Raw genomic sequence first — 20,566 nt, forward strand, 5'->3', positions numbered from 1 at the left:
GTTAACATCTGACCAGAATTACACATGCTGACAGAACACTAGACAGAGCATGTTGGTTCCACAGGACTGTATTTCCTGAACCTAGTGCACTATGTGTGCAAAAAATGTGTAAAGGACCTTTCCTGTTATAAAAATTGCATCATAGTGCATATGTTTGGCAGCCACAGGTACTGACAGGAGTTCTTTAGGTCAGCTTGGGAAATGTAGGGCTCCCTATTCCCACAGAACAGAGCAACGAATAAAATAAAGTCTTTTTCTTCTTTGTATCAGTAGGTTTACACGTGTCTGCTTCTTACAATCAGAGCAGATTTCAAAGGCTGTGCTGGCATTTGAAATACATTCACTCTCAATCAACAGTTTACAAAAATCAAATTGTGTTGGTGGTTACAAAAAAGTAATCTGGGATTTAAAATGAGTGGACCTATATTTTAACTCATGTTTGGCGAGTTTCTTTGTGCAAGGGAGGTTCTAAAAGGAACTGAAAATTAGATAGTATTTAGTAAACAGTGCGTCTGTTGATTTACATGTATTCAGTATAGTGTATGTTTTGGTGTCAGACTGTGGTGCTGTTGAAGACAGGAAATTACTTTTGCATTACTAGCAATTTGTTAAGTAACAATACAGTCTCTGCCAAACTATTTTATCTATTCATTTGTACTAATATTTATTTGTATGGGTTTCTGCCCGTCTGTGTTAGAATCTCATCTGAGTGCTGGGATCTCCTGGAGGTGCACATGCTGACTTTTGTACTGAGCAGAATGAGAAGCGGGATGTGTGTGGCGAACGGTTGATGGATGCGAATGGAATGCAAGCGTCCATGGAAGTTACGCGTTACATACCTGCAGTTTCCCATCTAGACTAGTTACAGGTGGGGATGGGGAGCAGCCAAAACCACTTCCCGGGCAAACGCTGCGTTCCCAGCACGGGCACCGGCTGCTGCCGCGTCCGCCCTGCCTGCCCGCCTGCCGCTCCCGCCGCGGCCAGCAGGTGGCGCTGTGGCACCAGGCGCCTGGGCTGCGGGGCCGCCCGCCCGGCCCGGCCCGGCCCGGCCCGGCCCGCCCGGAGCTGCCGCGTCCCGGGGGAAATGCCGCATCCCGGGGGAAATGCCGCATCCCGGGGGAAATGCTGCATCCCGGGGGAAATGCCGCATCCCGGGGGAGCTGCCGCAGCGCCCGCTCCCGCGGGACCGGCTGGAAACCGGCTGAAAGCCGGTGGCTGCCAATCGGTTGCTTGTGTCGTCCACAATGAGAAATCTAGGAGAGGATTTTGTTTTGCTTTGTTTGTTTGTTTTCCTCCTGGTGTTGGTTGCAGAGCTACGGGCTGGTTGATTTGGGTTTGTTTCAGGGTTATTAATGTTAATCTGGGGTTTAACGGGATTGGTGATAAGTGAAACTTACTGTTGAGGACTGTTACGATCTCCCTGCAGTAGGCAGAACTCACATGGCAGCTTCTTGTTGTGATGACACGAACTTTTCGATTGCATAGATGATGTTTGCTTGAGTCAGAACCTCTTTTCTTACGAGGTTATTACAGGGGACATATCTGTGAAATGTATATACCAGCTGGGCTTCTGAGCCCTTAACTGTCTCTTCTTCCCTTCTCATTTCAGACGAGGGGAAGATGCTTTTTCTTCTTAACATTCTCTCCCAGCACTCTGAATTAGAGATTTATTTGCAACGAAAAATCAATTAGTCCTAAATTTATTCATGGATTTCAGGTCCAGCGATCAATGCAAGTCCACTCAGTGGGCTCAGGGGGACCCAGTTCATCCCAGTTAATGTGTCTGAAGGGGAATTACCATTGATGCTGTTTTTTTCCCCTTAGGTCAGAGATCAGACCTTGCTGTCACGGACTGCGGCAACCAGGAATGACTTCACCCTGCAGCTACCCAAACTGCACCTAGAGACCTTTGCAGTGGAAGGGCTGAAGGGCAGACCAGAGGTTGTAGCATTTCAGGTTAGAGTCTGAAATAATCCTGTTTCTTTTTTTCCCTTTTTTTTTCCGCCTGAGATGGAAAAAGAAGCTAGACTGCTCTGGGTGTGTGGTAAACAAAAAGCGTCAAAACTGTTGCAGTCAATCAACAGTTGAACGATAGATAATTTCCAAATGCACTCTTTGATAAGTTATTTCAGAGGTGATACAAACTTTTAATTTTGCAGTTATAATGTTAAATAACTGACAGGAATATGAAAATGAAAAAATGTAGATGTTATATATTAAAATTAATATCACTCTGTTCCATCCCCCTATTTTCTTCCCCCCCCCCATTTAAGCAAGACAAATAAAATAGGGGAAAAAAAAAAGACAGGCTTTTAAGTAATAGTGTTTTTTGAGCATTCTTAAATTAAAAGAAACTGATATTTGTAATACTTAAATATAGAAGGTATTTTGTTCATAAATGTATGAAGACTTGTATCCTTCAAAATACTGATTTTGTTGGAAGGAGAATGGGAAAAAGGAAAAATGAACTGAAAATGTACATGTTTTCAGCTTTGAAAATGCATTCTGTACGTCCTCACTGGTTTTAAGTTTGTTATGTTTTACACACAAACTATCCCTTAGTCTTCATAGAGGTGCAGAATCACTTCATTCTTACAATACATTATTGCTAAAGGCAGAACATTTTGTTTTCTGCATGTGAGAAAGGCAGAGTGAGTACATGGTTCTTTAATTGTGCTCTTCCATGTGAATCAGAGAGAGGAAAAGCTAGTTGTGCAAAGTGCAAGGGAGTTAGGCAATGCAAGCATTGCACATTGTGTCTGCTTTTCTGTAGCAGTCCTTTTTGATTTATTGTGGATTTTTTGTTCTAGATGCAGTATGTAATTGCAGGAACAGGGTCACAAAATCAAACATTCAAGAAAGGCAGATTGTCAGCTGGACATTTCTCATGGTTGCCATCTTGCATGCATGGGTTTTGATATGATAAAGATTTAAATTATATCTGTATTATTGTATTATTTGCAAACCAAAGTAGCAGTACATAGTACTTGAGACTTTTAGTTAGGACAGCTGTACGTCTCTAGCAGAGAGTAGAGTTGCGAATGTTTCCCCAGTACAGTGATGATCCCTTTAAGGCTGTGCAAAAGGTTCCACAGGTGTCATCTTTTCAAAGAAGCTGCTGTAGGAAATCACCAGCTTTTAAATACTGGTATTCTAATTCGGTAGCCTATACAGTGATAGCTGTGGGTGGTTTTTTTATTGTCCCATCCCCACTCCTGTCCTTTTTTAACCTCAGAGAGATTGTTAGAAGCACTAGCAAGACTGTCTGTTACTTCTTTCTTTTTAACAAGATGAAGAGAAGCAGAAGAAGTTGCATTTGACATTTGAATAGAGTGTTTGTTGAATAACTAACAGAGAGCAGTATATGCGCTGGGTAGCTTGGTGGTGTTGCAGTATTGTAAACATACTTTTTGTTCACCCAGCAGCTCCAATTACATATGGTTACTCTTTACATACACAAACAGCATCAAGGGTTCACAGTCTGTCTCAGTGTGCAGTTCCTTTTCCCCTCCTCACCTTGTCTCTAGTTACATAGTGCCTGTTTGATAACCTTCTAATCATGTTACAGAGTTTTGTTGTAAAATTTCCCTTTTATAGCTAGGAGTCAGCTAATTGATTTTAATTTCACTGTATATAAAAGTATATAAAAGTATATAAAAGTCCATAAAGTGATTACTTACTAAAACCAGTGTAATTGTTTGCATGAATGGTCCATGTTATAACTGCTGCTATTATATGTGCTTTATACTTAGTCTGTGCCAGGTACATTTCAGTTAAAGGCCTTATTTTCTCCAAGTGTTAAGACATAAGGAGTTTTTTTCCAAGTCTAGATTTATTGTTATTTGATGGTTTCCTCTTAAAAACGGCATAAAAATTAAGATCTGCAATTAGACAGTATTATGATAGGGATGAAGCACTGGCACAGAAAACTGCATTGTTTAATTTTTATTATTCCTGCATCCAGTTTGTAGTAGGTGGCTGGATTCAGTAATAAATAATAAACTTATAACCATTGGATCAATGTATATAATTTTTCATGATATGAGAGTTCCCCACAGAGAGGAAGGAAAAAAGCTTGTATATTTGTATGCACATGCACATCTGCATAGGTTATCTTTTTTTCCCAAATTTTTCACATAGCAGGTGGCTCTTAAAGGCATTTTGAATGAAATCTGCTATCCTTAATTTACTTGGTGGGCTCAGCAGCAATAGGGACCTGTATTCCTTGTTATCTGGAATATGGAAAGTCTTAGAATTTGTAAACTGCTGTTATCTCTATATGAATGTTTCTTAGGAAAAATACGCTTTCTTTATAAGAGACAAGTGAAAAGAAGATTGGCATAATGAACTTAAGTTGCTTGACTGTCACTTGCTATCAGAGATTTGCTTTTTTTGTGGCGTATTTAATTAATCATCTTGTAAAACCAGAAGGTTGTTTTTTTCTAGTAGGTGGACCTGACATTCCAGATACCATGAATGTTTACAGGGTTGATCAGACAAGCCCACAAATAAACCCCCTGTCATTCCCAAATGAAAAAAATGGTTAAGCTGTATTGGAAATGGTATGCATCTTGTAAATAATGTGTTGTACACTTTAGTGATAGACCTTTAGCTAATGAAATTAAGTATTTGGCACACAAAGTTCTGTGTATCTTCTCCAAAGCCTACACTTTATGTAATGACTCTTGAATTGCAAACATACATAAAAGATTGAAATATAAGTCATTCAGCAAGGATGTCCTTGCACTAACTGTCTTCTAAAGCCCTGAGCAAGTAGTGAAACTATGACCAAATTTCTAGGTGTTTGTTTTGTTCTTGGAAACTGTGACAAAAAGTACCAAAATAGTTTGAAAATTTCGCTTCAATTGGATAACTAATGGAAAAAGTGCAGTATCTTGAAGAGTGGAATGATATGATTGCTAGAGCTTTGAAATGCTCTCATCTGTTTTTAATAGCCATGAAGGATGTTAAGTCACAAAGTTAGTTTGTAACTTACCTAGGTTTGAAAGTGGAAAATATAGTAGTATTCTCAAGCACCTGAAACACATGAGGATTTAAGGTGTGCTGTTCTGGCCATACTTGAATGTTACCACTGCAGACAAAAGGCGGAACATCTGCAGCATGTCTGAAAGAAGTGCTTGTGGCTGTGTGATGAGGCAGCCGCGGATGTTCACATGTGGTAGCTGCCTGCAGATGCGAAATTAGGGAAAGGGTTATAGTTTTCTGTGACATGGGAACTACCTTGGCCTCTGTCTTCAAAGCCTCCATTTGCATATTTTATTAATTGGCCCTATTAATTTATGGTGGTTTTGGTCAGTATTTGGCATGGAAGGCCTCTTACTTCTTTGGTTTCTGGTTGCTAAAGAACATGACTTCTGGATGTTGATTTAGAAGAATACCAGTATTCACAGGTGAACTTGCGTTGCTGTTTTACAGGATTTATATGAATTAAAGAATCCAAATGGACAAGTTTTGTGAGTGACTTTAATAAGGATATTAATATTTAATGCATTTAGGTGGTGTATGAAAAAGGAGATGTGAGGATAAGACTATAGGCAGGCTTCTAGTATAAAAGCACTGCATATATATGTATTTTCAGTATTTATAGGTCTTAGGAAAAAGCTTTTTTTTTGTGTGCTGCCCTTCTCAGATGTAAGGTTGTCCCGACTGTTGGGAATTCCTTTTGTTTGTTTGTTTGCTTTTGTTTGTTTGTTTTGTTTTGTTTATTATAACCAAGAACTTGAGTAGGTAAATCTCTGTTTTTCATTACTAAGCTGTCCCTTAATTCTGAAAGATACTATACACTTGTGGTCTACTTTCTCTGCTTGAAGTTGGTTTGAGATGGAATTTTCACTTTGTCATGTCTGTCTCTGTGTCCCTCTCCTTTTTGTCTCTCCCTCTGCCACACAATCTTGTTTGCTGCTGCTGCTGTCTGTCCGTCTGCTCTGTGTGCACACCCTCCACTGCTCATGTGCACTCTCTGCTGCACACATGCTCTGTGCTTTGTGCACACTGCCGTGCATGCACTCACTCTCTGATGCTCTTTCTCTCTCCCTGCTGTGCCTGCTCTCTGCTGAATGTGCACTTGTGCTTTCCACTGGTCCATCTCTGCATGCTGCTCTGCTTTGGTCTCCCTCTCTTGCACTCTCTGCACCTCTCCCCAGCTCCCCATACCTAGCTTTCCCATTCTGGCTCTGTCTCGCTTGCTCTACCTCTCTCTCTTATCTTTCAGTTCCCGTGGTGCCTCTGGCTCTCTCCCTCTCTGCCTCTTCCTCCCACCTACCCCATCTTGTGCCCCCTCTCTCTTATTCTCCCTCTTTCTCTGCCTTCAGCATGTATCCATCTGTTCATGAAGGTTTAGGAAGTTTTGAGGTAATTTGAAATGAAGGGTACAGTAATAATGTAAAAACTTACAGTGGTGATAGTCCTGTAGTCATATACTGATGTATCTTCAGTGTTAGCATACAGTCACTATAAATTTAAGAAGGAGTAGGTTGTTACCATTTATTTTACATAAATTATGTATTCATGTAAGATTTGGCCATGCATTATCCAATTGCGTATTAGGTCCATTTTTTCTAATTAATTGTGCAAACATAAATTCTTAATTTGTATTTATTTTCACTAGGTCATTAATTTTAGATTTATTCTTGATAGATTAAAAGGTAAAAAATATGCGTAACTCTGCTAATGTTTTTTTCTCAAAAAATAGGATCCTAGAATGGTTTGGGTTGCAAGGGACCTTAAGGATCATTTAGATCCAACCTCCCTGCCATGGGCAGGACACTTCCAACTAGATCATCTTGCTCTAAATCCCATCAAGTCTGGCCTTGAACACTTCCAGGGATGGGGCTTCCACAACTTCCCTGGTCAATGTGTTTCACTGTCTCACCATCCTCACATTAAAGAATTTCTTCCTAATGTCTAATATAAATTTACCCTCTTTCATTTTGATCCATTACCCCTTGTCCTCTCATTGCAAGATGTCTCTCCCTAGCTTTCCTGTAGCCCCTTCAGGTACTGGAAGGTCACTATGAGGTCTCCCCAGAGGCTTCTTTTCTCCCAGCTAAATAGCCCAAATTCTCTCAGCCTGTCTTCATAGAAGATGTGCTCCAGTCCTCTCATCATCTTTCTGGCTCTCATCTCCAAGAGCTCCATGTCCTTCCTGTGTTGAGGACGCCAGATCTGGACACAGTACTCCAGGTGGGATCTCACGGAAGTGGAGCGGAGAGGGAGAATGCCCTCCCTTGACCTACTGGTCACCCTTCTTTTGATGCAGCCCAGGACGTGGTTGACTTTCTGGGCTGCAAGTTCACGTTGCCAGCTCAAGTTCAGTTTCTCATCAACCAACACCCCCAAGTCTTTCTTCTCAGAGATCCATTCTCCAACAAGCCTATGTTTGTGCATGGGATTGCTCTGACCCAGGTGCAGGACCTTGTACTTGACCTTGTTGAACTTCATGCAGTTTGCACAGGAACTTCTCTCAAGTCAGTCGAGCTCCCTCTGGATGACATGCCTTCCCTCCAGTGTGTTGACTGCACCTCACAGCTTGGTGGTGTCACCAAAGTTACTGAGGGTGCATTCAGTGCCCTCTCTCTGTCTGGGTTGCCACATCACATGTTTGGAAGTTCTTTCTGGGTTGCCATCTGCATCTGGCAAGTGCAGAGGACAGAGCCAGGTGGATACCAGAGCTAAGCCCCTTCTAAGAGGGTGATGACCACTAGTGGAACTCACTTCTGGACCTAGCAGGACAGCTAGGCCCTACCTACATGAACTGCATGTCATGCTCTGGCTGACACCTCATGCTCTCTTTGCCTGCTCTGCTTGCCATGGTCCTTGTTGCTTACTTTTCCTAGGCTGCTTTTTTATAGGTGTAGGGGTGATTGACATAGCCCTGGCAATGCCCAGGTCTTGAGAGTGACTCCTGCAAGTGCTTCTGGCTCCTGGCAGCTGCCTTCTCTTTCTTGTGTGTATTTGCCAATAAAAACTTCTTATGAAGTCAAGAAAGCAAGCTATTTCAGAGGTAACATTCATAGAATCATAAACTGGTTTGGGTCCAGCATAGCACGTCTCCTTGTTGACTCCTCTATCACTTGAAGAAGGAAGGCATCATCAGTGCATCCCAGGAACCTCCTGGATTGTTTATGCCCTGCTGTGTTGTCCCTCCAACAGATACTGGGGTGGTTGAAGTGCCCCTGGAGGACCAGGGCTGGTGAATGAGAGGCAACTCCTATCTGTTTATGAAGGGCCTCATCCACTGGGTCTTCCTCGTCAGGTTGACTGTAGTGCACCCACACTATATGATGTCCTCTGTCCCTGCCCTCCATTCAATCCTGACCCATAAGCTCTTGGTTAACTCGTCATCCATCCCCAGGTAAACCTCCATGCATTCCAGCTGGCCATTGAAATAGAAGGTGACACCCCCTCCTGTTGTCCCCTGCCTTCCCTTCCTAAACAGTCTGTGTCCTTCCATACCAACACTCCAGCCTTAGGAGTAATCTCACCACGTCTCCACGATCCTAATAAGATCATAGCCCTGCAGGCACGTGTATGTCTCTTACTCCTCTTGTTTGTTGCCCATGCTGCACGTGTTTGCATAGAGGCATTTAAGCTGGGCCCCTGAAGAAGCTGACTTTCTGGCTGGAGTGGCTGGAATTCCTTTGAGGCATTTCATCGGGCTTTCCCTGTTGGCTCCTGTCACCTCAGGAGCCCTGGGCTCATCTCCACAAGACTTCAAGTGTGCTGCGGTGTAGCCATCCCATCTCCAGGTAACAGGCTGAGTTCCCTTGCTAGCACTGTGTCCCTCTAACCTTGGTGTGTCATCCCACAGCTTGTCACAGGCAAGCCTGATGTTATCCCCCTCCCTCTTCAAATCTATTTTAAAGCACTGTCAATAAGCCTTGAAGGCCTCTGAGGGAAGACCCTCTTCCCCCTTTGAGAAAGATGAATCCTCTCTGATGCCAGCAGGCCTGGTGCCATGTAGGCCATTCCATTATCAAAAACCCCAAAATAGTGGTGGTGACACCAGCCACAAAGCCATGTGTGAATAGACTGGATGCATCTGTTTCTTCCCATGTCGCTCCCCACAACTATAATGAGAGAGTTAAAAAATAACCCGTGCTTTAGCTTCCCCAGTCAACCATACCAAGGTTATAATTCTATCATCGTATTTTGTCCTCTGTGTAAGGTAAGTCTTTTAAACATAAATCACTTCTGGTATGAGGCCTTAATGGGATGAATTAATTGTGAAATAGCTGCTTGAAAACTGAGGCATTAGTATTTGAACTTTGAACTTCTGTTTTGGACACTTTTTCTTAATTTTTTAAAAGGAGAAACCTTTTTGATAGAGCCTTGAGGATAGTGCATTTAAATACAAATGCACCCAACATTCACACACTTCTGCATTACAGCATTACAAGAGCAGAAGGAACTATGCACTTCATTATAGAGGCCAGAGTGCTGCCTCCTCTGGAATTGGAGAGCTAAAACTAGGTCTTCTTTCTCCAGGAGTTCAACAGCACTTGGGTTGTCCTCTTTTCTTCTCCTCTCCAAAAGGACTAATTTCCTATCTAGTGTCAAGATGTGCTGCTTTTAGACTGACTATGAGCCTGCCTTTCAATATACTGTTTAAAGAGAGAAGCAATTCTTTATTAATATGATACTTTGCACATGCACCTTGAGTTGAAATACTCATAAATAAGTGGGTGGAATGACACCCCTTGCAGCTCTGACCTTTTGCAAATTTCACTTTGTCAAAAATAAAGTTGGTGCAGGGCTTAAGAAACAATGATTAACGACTAAGTCAAATCTGAATAACCAGATGGAGGAAACATAAGATGAACTCTTAATTTCATCTCCTTGAATACATTCATTTGGTGTCTGGAGTCATGTCTAAATATTTAGAATCCATTTTAGGACACTTATGTTAACTGTAATACCTTTAAAACCTAACATTAACTTATGTTCACAAAACACGTTTTAAAACATAGAAAGTGAGGCATCTTCAAAATGCCAGTGATGTTGGAAATTTGCCTCTTATAATTTGAATTTCACACCCCTTTGCCTTTCTGTGAGTTAACTGTGTTAACTCTTCACAGTATTTCTTTTTAGCAGTCTTTTCTGGCCTGTCCTCTAGGAGTTTTATATTGCTGTCTCTACATTCCTTCTTTCCCCCCTTTCCTTTATTGTTAGTCCCTTTCCCTGGCTTTCTCAGCCAGTCTTTCACAATTTTTTTTTTCTTCCCTGCCATTTCTGCATTCTAATAAATGGAAAGCACACAAAGAACTCTTCTCAGAAGGGTTTGTAGTTAGCTGATGTACTGATTGCACCCAAGCCCTCTTAAGTCTTTTGCACTACGGGACTGTAAATATCAAAGTCAGTATCTGTAATCACCAATTAATCAATTACTGAAAGCTGTCTCTTCATGCCTGTGAAACGAATAATTTCTTGTCCAGCCTCTTTCATAAGCATTATTAGTTTTGTAAATACTTTCAGTTAAGATCTGCTGCTGATTGTCTTGAATACCATAGTTAGTATATAATCATTTAACCTTTAAGAAACCTTTCCTGATGGAAAATTTTCTTTCTTGACCCTGTCAAGCTGTTGTGTAACTATCTGCCTTTTTCCACTTAGACTTTTTTATGTATGTTGGATGTGGGTAATCTCTTATGAATGATCTGTGATGATACACAAGAAAGCTCTGTAAAAACTGTGTAAAATACTATCTTAATGCACCAAGTTTATTTATTTACTTTGCTGCTTCTTGTAATCCTGGGGTGGGTTTTCTTCCCTGCTGGTTACCAGGTTGCTGCATCTTATACCATAAGGACTCAACAGGAAGCATCTTTATTGACTTCAGTCACTATTCTTTTATGAGAAAAATTGCTCTAGAGACATGGTGATCTCAATATTTACTCAAAGCTGCCTCAGTGAATAAGGGCAGACTTGTAAATGCTGTAACTACAAAAAGAAAGCAGCATTCAATACCAGAAAATAACAAATACGGCTTTCACAGCGCCTTGTTTGTTAGGCAGTTTTTCTTACTTCAGAAATACTATCTGTAAGAACTGCATGGGATTATCTTTGCACAGTATCTTCAAAAAAGGAGTAATTTCACCAGATAACCACTGTGTAGCTTGGATGTGACTGTATTGTTTGATAATGTCTGCAGTGTGTGCTGTTGTAGCACAGATAGACCCATTTAGAAGCACAGCTGTCAAACTGTTGATAATCATGTGTGTTACAAAAGGAATTATTGAAGGGCATATCATGAAAGATTAGGAATTGTCTGGAGCCTTACTTTTTTCTACTGATTCATGTGATTTCACTAAGAAGAAATGCTGAGCAAGTGAGTCTCAGCAATAGGAGTTAATAAGGCAATAGACTTTATTACACAAATATCTTAGTATCAGAAACGGGATCAAACTATTTTCTTAATTACATTTGAACTAAAAAAAAAGTTCTTCAATTGCTGAATTTTTTTTTTAGTCTTGTTCACTAAACTGCTTAGTATTCCATTATTATAAAATATGTCTCTTTCTGTTTGTTATTCTTATCAAAAGCTTGCAGAGTAAGAAAAGTATATTAAATAATGCACTATATTAGTGCAATAATTTTGTAATGGAATCAGGGGAGACATTTCTGCCCAGATACTGCATTTGATGGGCGTTGTTAAAGACCTGGAAGAGGAAGGGTTATCTACAACTTGAGCGAGTTTATTATGGCTTAGTGATTTGCTGATTGATTTCATTTGCTGTCAGTTAAGGCTCTCTTAATGTCAGCTTTCTTTGCATAATGCCTTGAAAAAAGACTGATGAAGTTTTTGAGATTGATGCCTCTTACATAAACTGACCCTGATTTGCCCTTCTGCATGACAATATAAGTGACAGCAGTTAGATGAAAATATAGCAATGCATATGCAACTTAAGCATTAAGAAAAACACAGTAAACCCTTCAGAATATAGAAGTAGGTATAAAAAACAGGCTGTTTTGTTAATTCCACAGTTGTACTATATTGAATGAATACACTGGGATAGCATCCCAAGTGGTATTCCACTGAAGTGAAATTCAAAGAGGATGAATTTTGAAAGGATTAAATGTTAACGTGTTTTTCACCAAATTCTACCAATTTGCCACAAATTAATTTTGAGTTCTGGTGTTTTTTTTCGGGGGGAGAGGTGTGTGAGTTGTGGCTCATAAATGAACATATGTTATCTGTGAATATTGTTTTTTTCATGGTCATCTTGCACAAATCATAATTAACTACTTTGAACCCATGATCTTATTTTCTCAGTTACTGAATTGATTGATCGTCTAGGAATATGTGCTGCTAGAATCCTAAGGTCAATCCTAGGGTCACAAGTTCCAGAGTTTGTATTGGACTGTGAAAAACGTTATTTCTTAGGATTGATAAGAACTATTGCTGTAGGTGTTCCAGGACAAATATGCTTGAAACACTGCACTCATTTTTAACTAATACTGGTCCACTACACAACATTATCACCATCTTCAACTCTTCCTTCACTATGGTTTCTTCCTTCATTATGGTCTCTTCCCATTAGAAGCAGAAGGATGGTAAGAAATTAGGGAGAAAGTGGAGAGGGCTGGAGGGTGCTAAAGTAATGGAAAGTGGGTGAATGTGGAACTATTTTGTTAACCTCCATAATAGGTATACATAGCCTGCACATTGGCAACTTTACCTGCAAAGATTTGAGTCTTTCATGGCTATTAAAAAGATAATGTCCATGGAAAGACCTCAATTTTTTTATCCTTCTGAAACCTTGATAGAACTTATACTTAGATTCCTGTGGTTTGCTTCCATATCATGGCATTTTTTGACAAAATTGCAGTTCTAAACTAAAAAAATCAGAAAGGAAGTCGCCCATTCCACCATTGCAAACTTGCAATGCCCATTTAATGCCTGAAGACTGTATTTTAGTTCTGACTTCTCACTGTTCAGAGGCAGATTGTATGCTCTTTTCCAATTGCAGCACCTGTTTGTAGGTCCACCTCTTCCTGATTGTATCATGAATGGCAAATACTAAAGGGAGAGATTAGAGAGCCAAAGCATCATGCCATTGCCACTGCCTGTAGTGCCAGACTTTCCCTCCATCCAGTTTCCCAGTCTCAAATGAATAACTTTTAAAATAAATAACGTTAATATCAAACAAGCTAAAGGTTACAAGTTGAAGTTCTGAAGTTTTTAGAAAACCTTGCAAAGACCACAGGACAAGATTTGGAGCAGCAAGTCTCCTGCATGTCAAAATGTAATGTTTGTACCTCAGCAAAGGTCACTAGCCTAGATACTTGATTTGTTCTACATTTATTTAATGTGAGACTTGCTTCAAATTTTACTTTTTTGGAAAATAGACTGTGGAACTGAGTAAACTTTTCATGCCTAGCAGGCAAATGGAATAGCAGTAAATCTGATTGTTCCTGCTTAGAAACACATTGTACAGGGTAAAGTAAAAAAAAAAAAAAAAAAAAGACTAAAAAGGGGATTTCTCAATCTAGTTATGAAATCGTGTGATATGGGATATTTTACTTCTGATCCTATTGTTGAAGTATACTGTATGCTCTCTAGGCAAACTTTCGCCTTTGGGTTTCTCCTTTCTCCTCTGAAGATTGAGTAAAAAAATAAGTGTCTTCCAAAATATTATCTAAAAAAGCTCATCAGATAGCAATGTATATTTGAATTGCTGGTCCAAATGAGGACAGCCAGAGATCTACCGACAGAAAAGTTAGTGTCTGCTTCTCCTGGTCATTCAAGCTATTTCAAGTGACTAGCTTTCTGAGCTTGTTGACCTCTTGCAGAGAAGAGGCCCAGGCTTCAGTATAGTGGAATCTCACTCATGCACCAGTTTTTAGTGCATCGATTGGGATTTATACCTTTCTGATGTGAGATCATCTGTCATCTATATGACAAATGCCAGGAAGATAAACAGAGTCAGTTGTTCCCAAAAAGGGTTTTCTTCTTCTGTGCATGCATTTTTAGTAGAACTAGATATTGAGAGGTGACAGGGATAAATTTATTTCTTCTTCTTCCTCAGGTTATGGTGGTTAAAAACAAACTTTGGAGGAGGAATATATTTTCTTAATTTCATGCTAAACTGAAGGATAGCAAATAGTCAAGCTCAGTGTTAGTACCTGTTTTGGAAGATTTTGCCAATGTTCTCCAACTTTTGCTTTGGAAGGAGGGATGCTACTGTGTATGCTAGCCATGAAAGTCAGTATTAGGTGTATTGTGGTCTTTTGATTTCCTTTGACTCTTGATGTTGCAGCAAGAGCTGTTGTCCCTGAAATTTCTAATAGTGCATTTTCATGGCATAAATCCATAAAAGGAATGCAATTCAGCTTTTCTAGATCATTACTTTCTCTATAGAGACAGACTGGTGCTTTTTCCTGTGCTGGCATAATGAATTTGTGCACATAACTGATGCTTTGGTGAGAAGCCAGAATGAAAAAATTAGTTTGCTATCCAACCTAACAGGCATACTTTAGAGTTTCCTTACAAAACTACAAAATGTTCCTTCCTGTAGGATGAAATAATTATGATAAATTACAATGTAGTCCTAACATCACCAATTCATAAGAAAAGCAAAGGAAATGAAGTAACTGTATCACAAAAGTTTGTGCAGTTTTCTAGCTCCTTGGCTCAATTAGACTTGAACATTCACCTAAAATCTGAAGAGGAAGATGGGGACTCAGTAATGATTGTTTATGTATGAGCCACATAATCACACGTCATATTGACTAAACCTGCCGGAGCCTTTGTCTTTCCTAATAAATGGCAACTTCAGCATAGACTGTCTGCGTCTTTTTGCATGGAAAATACAGAGTGGACACATTTCCTCCTTCTAAGCATATGTTAAGTAGTTTATCTAGTTCAGTTTGAAAATATTTTAATCCAAACTTGAAAAGCTGCTTCTTATGACAAGAAAGAAATAGCCTCTATCTCTTTGTGGCTCTAGTAAAAATATTTAAGGAAATGCCTATACTGAACCCAGATTTTGTGGGGTGCTAATTTTATTCTCTTGGAGTCAGTGACAGGCTTCTTTTTAACTGGTAAAAATTTGTTATTTTTTTATGAGTTTCTGACAAGGTTCGTAAAATTCTCTGTTGCATCTGTTTGTAAAGCATATTTACACCACTTTAGAACCATTAAAACCCTGTGTTTTAATTTTCTGTAAAATCATTTTTTCTACTATATTGGTAAATAGTCGAGTTTGTTACTCATGTTGAATAGTTTGTGGACAGTATTTCAGAAGAACAGAGATGTTCTTGATGTTCTTCAGATCTTGAATTTGCCTTCCATGTTAAATTGCTTTAGAATTTCCTAATTAGATTAGTGTCTGCTTCAGTACCCTCCTTAAGTTACTCACATACTTATACACCTGAAATTAATCCACTAGATTTCAGATAGTTACAACTTAGTGTTTAGGTAACATTTGTTTATAAAAATTGGTTTGCTTATATAGGATATCCCATCCATATGTTGGAGTCCCTTAAAAATAAGAAAGAATATGCTTTTTAAAATTGACTTTATTTCTATTAGTTTGGTTGTGAAAAGAGAATTATATACTTCAGCTTTTGTACATATTTTCTGGTTCCAAGATGTCACTCCAGTAGACCAAAAGCAACATCATCCAGGTACAGGCAAGTTGTACTTTCAATTGACATTTAACTTATATTTTGATGTGAAGCTTTGCTGTCTTGACTCTGCTGCTCAAGACAGAATGTGTGATGGGATGCTGCCATTTTAAAAATAAATCTGCATCCTGACTTTTCTGTTATGACTGCTAATCCTTAGTTTTGTGGTAATATATTTGGCTCACTCCAAGCATATTTTCATGCTCACAGTTGAGGCACTTTCATGTGGACTGTGTGTTATTTTCAGTGACTACCTCTCCCTCTTTCTTTCATTGCTATCCAGAACATATGCTGTAAAAGAAATCTGAAGGGTACTAGCCTGAAACTTCTTTCAGTTTTTCTGTCTTTCTTGCCAAAATAATTTACTTGAAAAGTCTCTTCCTCCTTGTCATGAACTAGTTTTTAGTATCAAGACTCTGTAAGAAGATAGGAAGAGGTACAATGTACGGGTGGCATTTTCGCCACAGTAGCAGCTTAAGTTACAAGTTCTTCAGGGCAGCAATTGTTTTACCTTTACTTTTTGCACACAGCTATACTTAGTGCAACAGACAGTGAGAATGGTCTTTGTGTGTAAATATGGGCAGATAAAAAGATGCATTTCCTTAATTTTCAGAAGTGTTGATTTGCTTGCGTGGGCCAGATATATTTCCACGTAGTCAAGCTGTGGGTAGCTCCTTTACTATAAAATCCTGTGGTTGCTTTCTACCTGATCATAGCAACAAAAACATTGTTCTTAATTTATCAGTTTCTATAAGATCAATGTTACGTTTGAAACTCTTACACTTTGCAGTAATTGCCATGGCAGTTGTTGTTATGCTGATCTCCTGTGGTTTCCAGTAGAAGCACATTCCCTTCAGAGCTCCCTTTTCAATTTTCTTGTAGGAAGTCATGTCCTTAACTCTAGCAGATAATATAGGTTTTTATTTAGAGCTTCATTCCCTTAGTAATTGTTACTGAAGCAATGGGGATAGAGGTAGGCCCTGTGTGTGGCATTGAGTAAGCATTTGTTGGGGAAAAAAAAAAAAAAAGTTGTAACAGAGCTGACCTGCTTGTTGGCACATTTAAGTTGTGCATACCATGCCTGAATGGAACCCAACAAAAAGTTTAGTGTTGAAATGAGATACGAGGGGAACAGGTCATTAAAGAAATGCCAAACAGCTGTAAAAGTGCAATTTTGCTGAATGCTGTTTCTCTTGAGGGTTTTTTCTGGTGCCTGGGAAGCTGCTGTATTTACATTGTCCACTGATATTGCCACTAGATACTTTGGACTATAGGTCAAGGCAGCCAGAATGGCTTTTCAAATGTTAAAATGTAGGGGGGAAATTAATTTTAATACTTTCTTACCCAAATATAGCTCTCTTAAATCTATAATAAGTGTCCTGAAATCTTGCTTGTGAAAAGAAAAAGTAATTTAAGTGTTTTTTTTGTTCTCTGGATTCCTTTTAACCAATCTGATTTATGTCAGTTTGAAGCAAGGCATTCATGACAGTAATTCTAGAGGATATCCAGTAGGCATGCTGAACTCCACTGTGTGGAGTATTGTTTTCATACTAGTTGCTTTTCCTTCAACTGCACTTCAACCAAATTCTGTACCATAAATTAAATTCTCAGTCCTTTCAGATTCTCATCACTTTGTCATACTAGAGTTAAGCTTTCTTTCTTTTGAAATTCATTTATTATTCCTTCTCTTGTTCTTTTTCATCTGTGTATATATTTTGCACTTACGTAAATTTACTACCTGCTAACATTCTTTTTAGTGGAAGAGCTTCCTGAAAGGAGAACCTAACAGTCAAATGTTGGTTTTGAAAAAAAATATATATATTAAGCACAGTGTGTGAAGCAGATGGTCTTGTTATTCTGGATGCTGCATCTGATGTTACAAATGCAATCTTTACATTATTGGGCTGTTTTTGATACTTTTAAATAAGCATAATTTCACGTAAGTTCTCCTTATTTTAAATTTGTTCCCTCTAATCAGAAGTGCAGTTCCCTGATAACAGCAGACCCAGTAAGATCTTGAGTTAATGGTATAATGTGGGTATAAAAATAAAGAAACTGATTCTTATTCACTTGCTATTTTGCTTGTAACTTCAGAATAATCTAAAACTTTTAATAGAAACTTCAATTCATAATTATTTCTAATAAATAGAAACTGTTTTGACCTGTGTTTGGTCTCATTAGTCAAGCACTGTGAGCAAAGGGGACAACATGTACAGTGTTAGACCCAAAGACCTATAGGCCAGTCAGTCCCACCTCCATGCCTAGCAAAATCATGGAGCAGATCCTCCTGAGGTCTCTACTAAGGCATGTGGAAAATTTGGAGGTGGTTGGTGATAACAAACATGGCTTCATGAAGGGCAGATAATGCTTGACAAATTTAATGGCCTTTTATGATGGGGTTGTAGTACTGATGGGCAAAGAGAGAGCAACTGGCATAATTTACCTGGACTTGTGCAAAGCAAGTGACACTGTCCTGCATGACGTCCTGGTCTCTAAATTGAAAAGATAAGGATGCAGTGGATGGACCATTTGGTGGATAAGGAATAGGCTGGCTGGTCCCATTCAAAGAGTTGTGATCAACAGCTCAATGTCCAGATGGGGACAAGTGATGAGTAGTGTTCCTCAGGGTTTCGTACTGGCACCAGTGCTATTTACATCTTTGTTGGTGACATGGACAGTGGGATTGAGTGCAACCTCAGCAAGTTTACTGAGGACACCAAAGTGTGTGGTGAGGTCGACAGGCTGGAGGGAAGGGATGCCATCCAGGGCCATCTGGGTTCCCATGACAGGCTTGAGAGGTGGGCCTCTGCAAACCTGCATGAAGTTCAACAAGTCTAAGTGTAAGGTTCTGCACCTGGCTTGGGGCAATCTCACACACAAATACAGGCGGGATGGAGAATGGATTGAGAACAGCTCTGAGGAGAAGGACTCAGGGGTGTTGGTTTATGAGAAGCTCAACATAGGCAGGCCGTGTGCAATTGCAGCCCAGAAAGCCAGCTGTACCCTGAGCAACATCTACAGAAGTGTGGCCAGCAGGTCACAGGAGATTATTCTGTCCCTGTACTTTACTCTCGTGACAGGTCAAGGACAACACTCCACCACCAACCCTGTGCTGGACAACTTGCCATGGGACAGCCCTCTGCAAGGATAACGCTTTGTGGATTGGCAGATGAGGCATGGCACATGAGGCTGTGTCATCTCTGAATCTGTCCAGAGTTGTCCCTGCAGAGGACTGTCCCAGCATAGGGAGGTCCCAGTGGCAAGTTGTACAGTAGAGAGTTGTCCTGGCAGCAAGCTGACTTTGACAGTGAGTTGTCCGATAGTGAGTTGGCAGTGGAGAGTTGTCTCTTCCCATCTCATGAGACCCCACCTGGAGTACTGTGTCCAGTTGCATAGCCCCAGCACAGAGAGGACGTGGAGCTCTTGGAGTGAGTCCAGAGGAGGGATGCAAAGATGATCAGAGGGCTGGAGCACTTCTCCTATGAAGACAGGCTGGGAGAATTTGGGCTATTCAGCTGGGAGAAAAGAAGCCTCTGGGGAGACTTCATAGTGGCCTTCCAGTACCTGAAAGGGCTATAGGAAAGCTGGGGAAGGACTTTGTAAGGGGATGCAGTGAGAGGACAAGTGGTAATGGTTCAAAACAGAAAGAGGGGAGATTTAGGTTAGACATTAGGATGAAAACCTTCACTGTGAGGATGGTGAGATGCTGGAACGGGTTGATCAGGGAGATTGTGGATGCCTCATCTCTGGAAGTGTTCAAGGCCAGACTGAATCGGATTTAGTGCTACATGGTCTAATGGGAGATTTCCCTGTCTATGGATAGGAGGTTGAGCCTGGATGATCTTTAAGGTCTCTTCCAACCCAAACCATTCTATGATTTTATTATTTTGAATTAAAAATGGTGAATTTATAATGTATACTAAATACATTCAAACTTTGATGAGAGGCCTTCTGCTGATTGAACATACAAAAGCTTTTTTTAAAGCATCTGCAGTATCTACAGCACTGTGCATCTTAAAATTACTGGTTCTAGAATATATGTACAGAACTATAAAGTTATTGGTTATTTAAAAGTAAGTTGAGGGAATATCAGAAAATAAATTGGTCTTACATGTTCTATGAGGGACTGTCTGTAACATTATGGTTTTTTAGTCCTTTAAAATATTACTGGAGAATCATAGAATCATAGAATCATAGAGTGGTGTGGGTTGGAAGGGACCTTAAGGATCATCTAGATCCAACCTCTCTGTTATGGGCAATGATGCCTGCCACTAGAACATGTTGCTCTAGACCACATCCAGTCTGGCCTTGAACACTTCCCAGGATTGGGCTTCCACAGCTTCCCTGGGCAACTTGTTCCAGTATCTCACCATAGACTAGTGAAGAATTTCTTGTTGTTTGGGTTTTTTTCTCCTGTTTTTCATGTTCTGTTCCCAGTTTGCATGTCACACTATTACCAAAGAAAATCTGCAGAACTAGATGTGCCTTCTTTGAAATTCTTTCAAAAGACATTATTGATCACAGAACAGTTTCTAGAGCTGCAGGTATATTTGTATTTGTAACATGCAAATAATGATCTAAATTAAAGTTCTGAACTCATTTAGAGATGTGTTTAGTCATTAGGTGGACGGTCGTATAATATGGAAGTGACCAGATTCTATGCCCATTCCCTGTGTATAAAGCTTTCTAGTAAGTGTAACTTTTGTATCGTGGAAAACAGATCCATGACTCCACCTGTAAATGACATGAGTTATGTAAAATCATATGTAAATTATGCCTTCTAATGGCACATCTAAAAACTCAAAGTATTTGCCTACCTGGTGGTGGCATTTCAAATAAATATTCTGCATACTCATTGTTGAAGATTCTATGGCATCCACTGGAAGACCCAAAATACTATTTTTCCTGATCAGATCCT

General features: G+C 39.8%; 1 protein-coding gene across 1 annotated transcript in view; it reads left to right on the forward strand.

Moving 5' to 3' along the window:
• Positions 1-20,566, forward strand: part of CCDC171 (coiled-coil domain containing 171) — a 162,862-nt gene that overhangs the window by 111,921 nt on the left and 30,375 nt on the right. The window contains 1 exon segment of the mRNA XM_051643553.1: positions 1,825-1,956. Coding sequence (XP_051499513.1) covers positions 1,825-1,956 — 132 coding nt within the window.

This window comes from Apus apus, chromosome Z (genome assembly GCF_020740795.1).
Source record: "Apus apus isolate bApuApu2 chromosome Z, bApuApu2.pri.cur, whole genome shotgun sequence".
In the NCBI taxonomy this organism is placed as follows: domain Eukaryota; kingdom Metazoa; phylum Chordata; class Aves; order Apodiformes; family Apodidae; genus Apus; species Apus apus.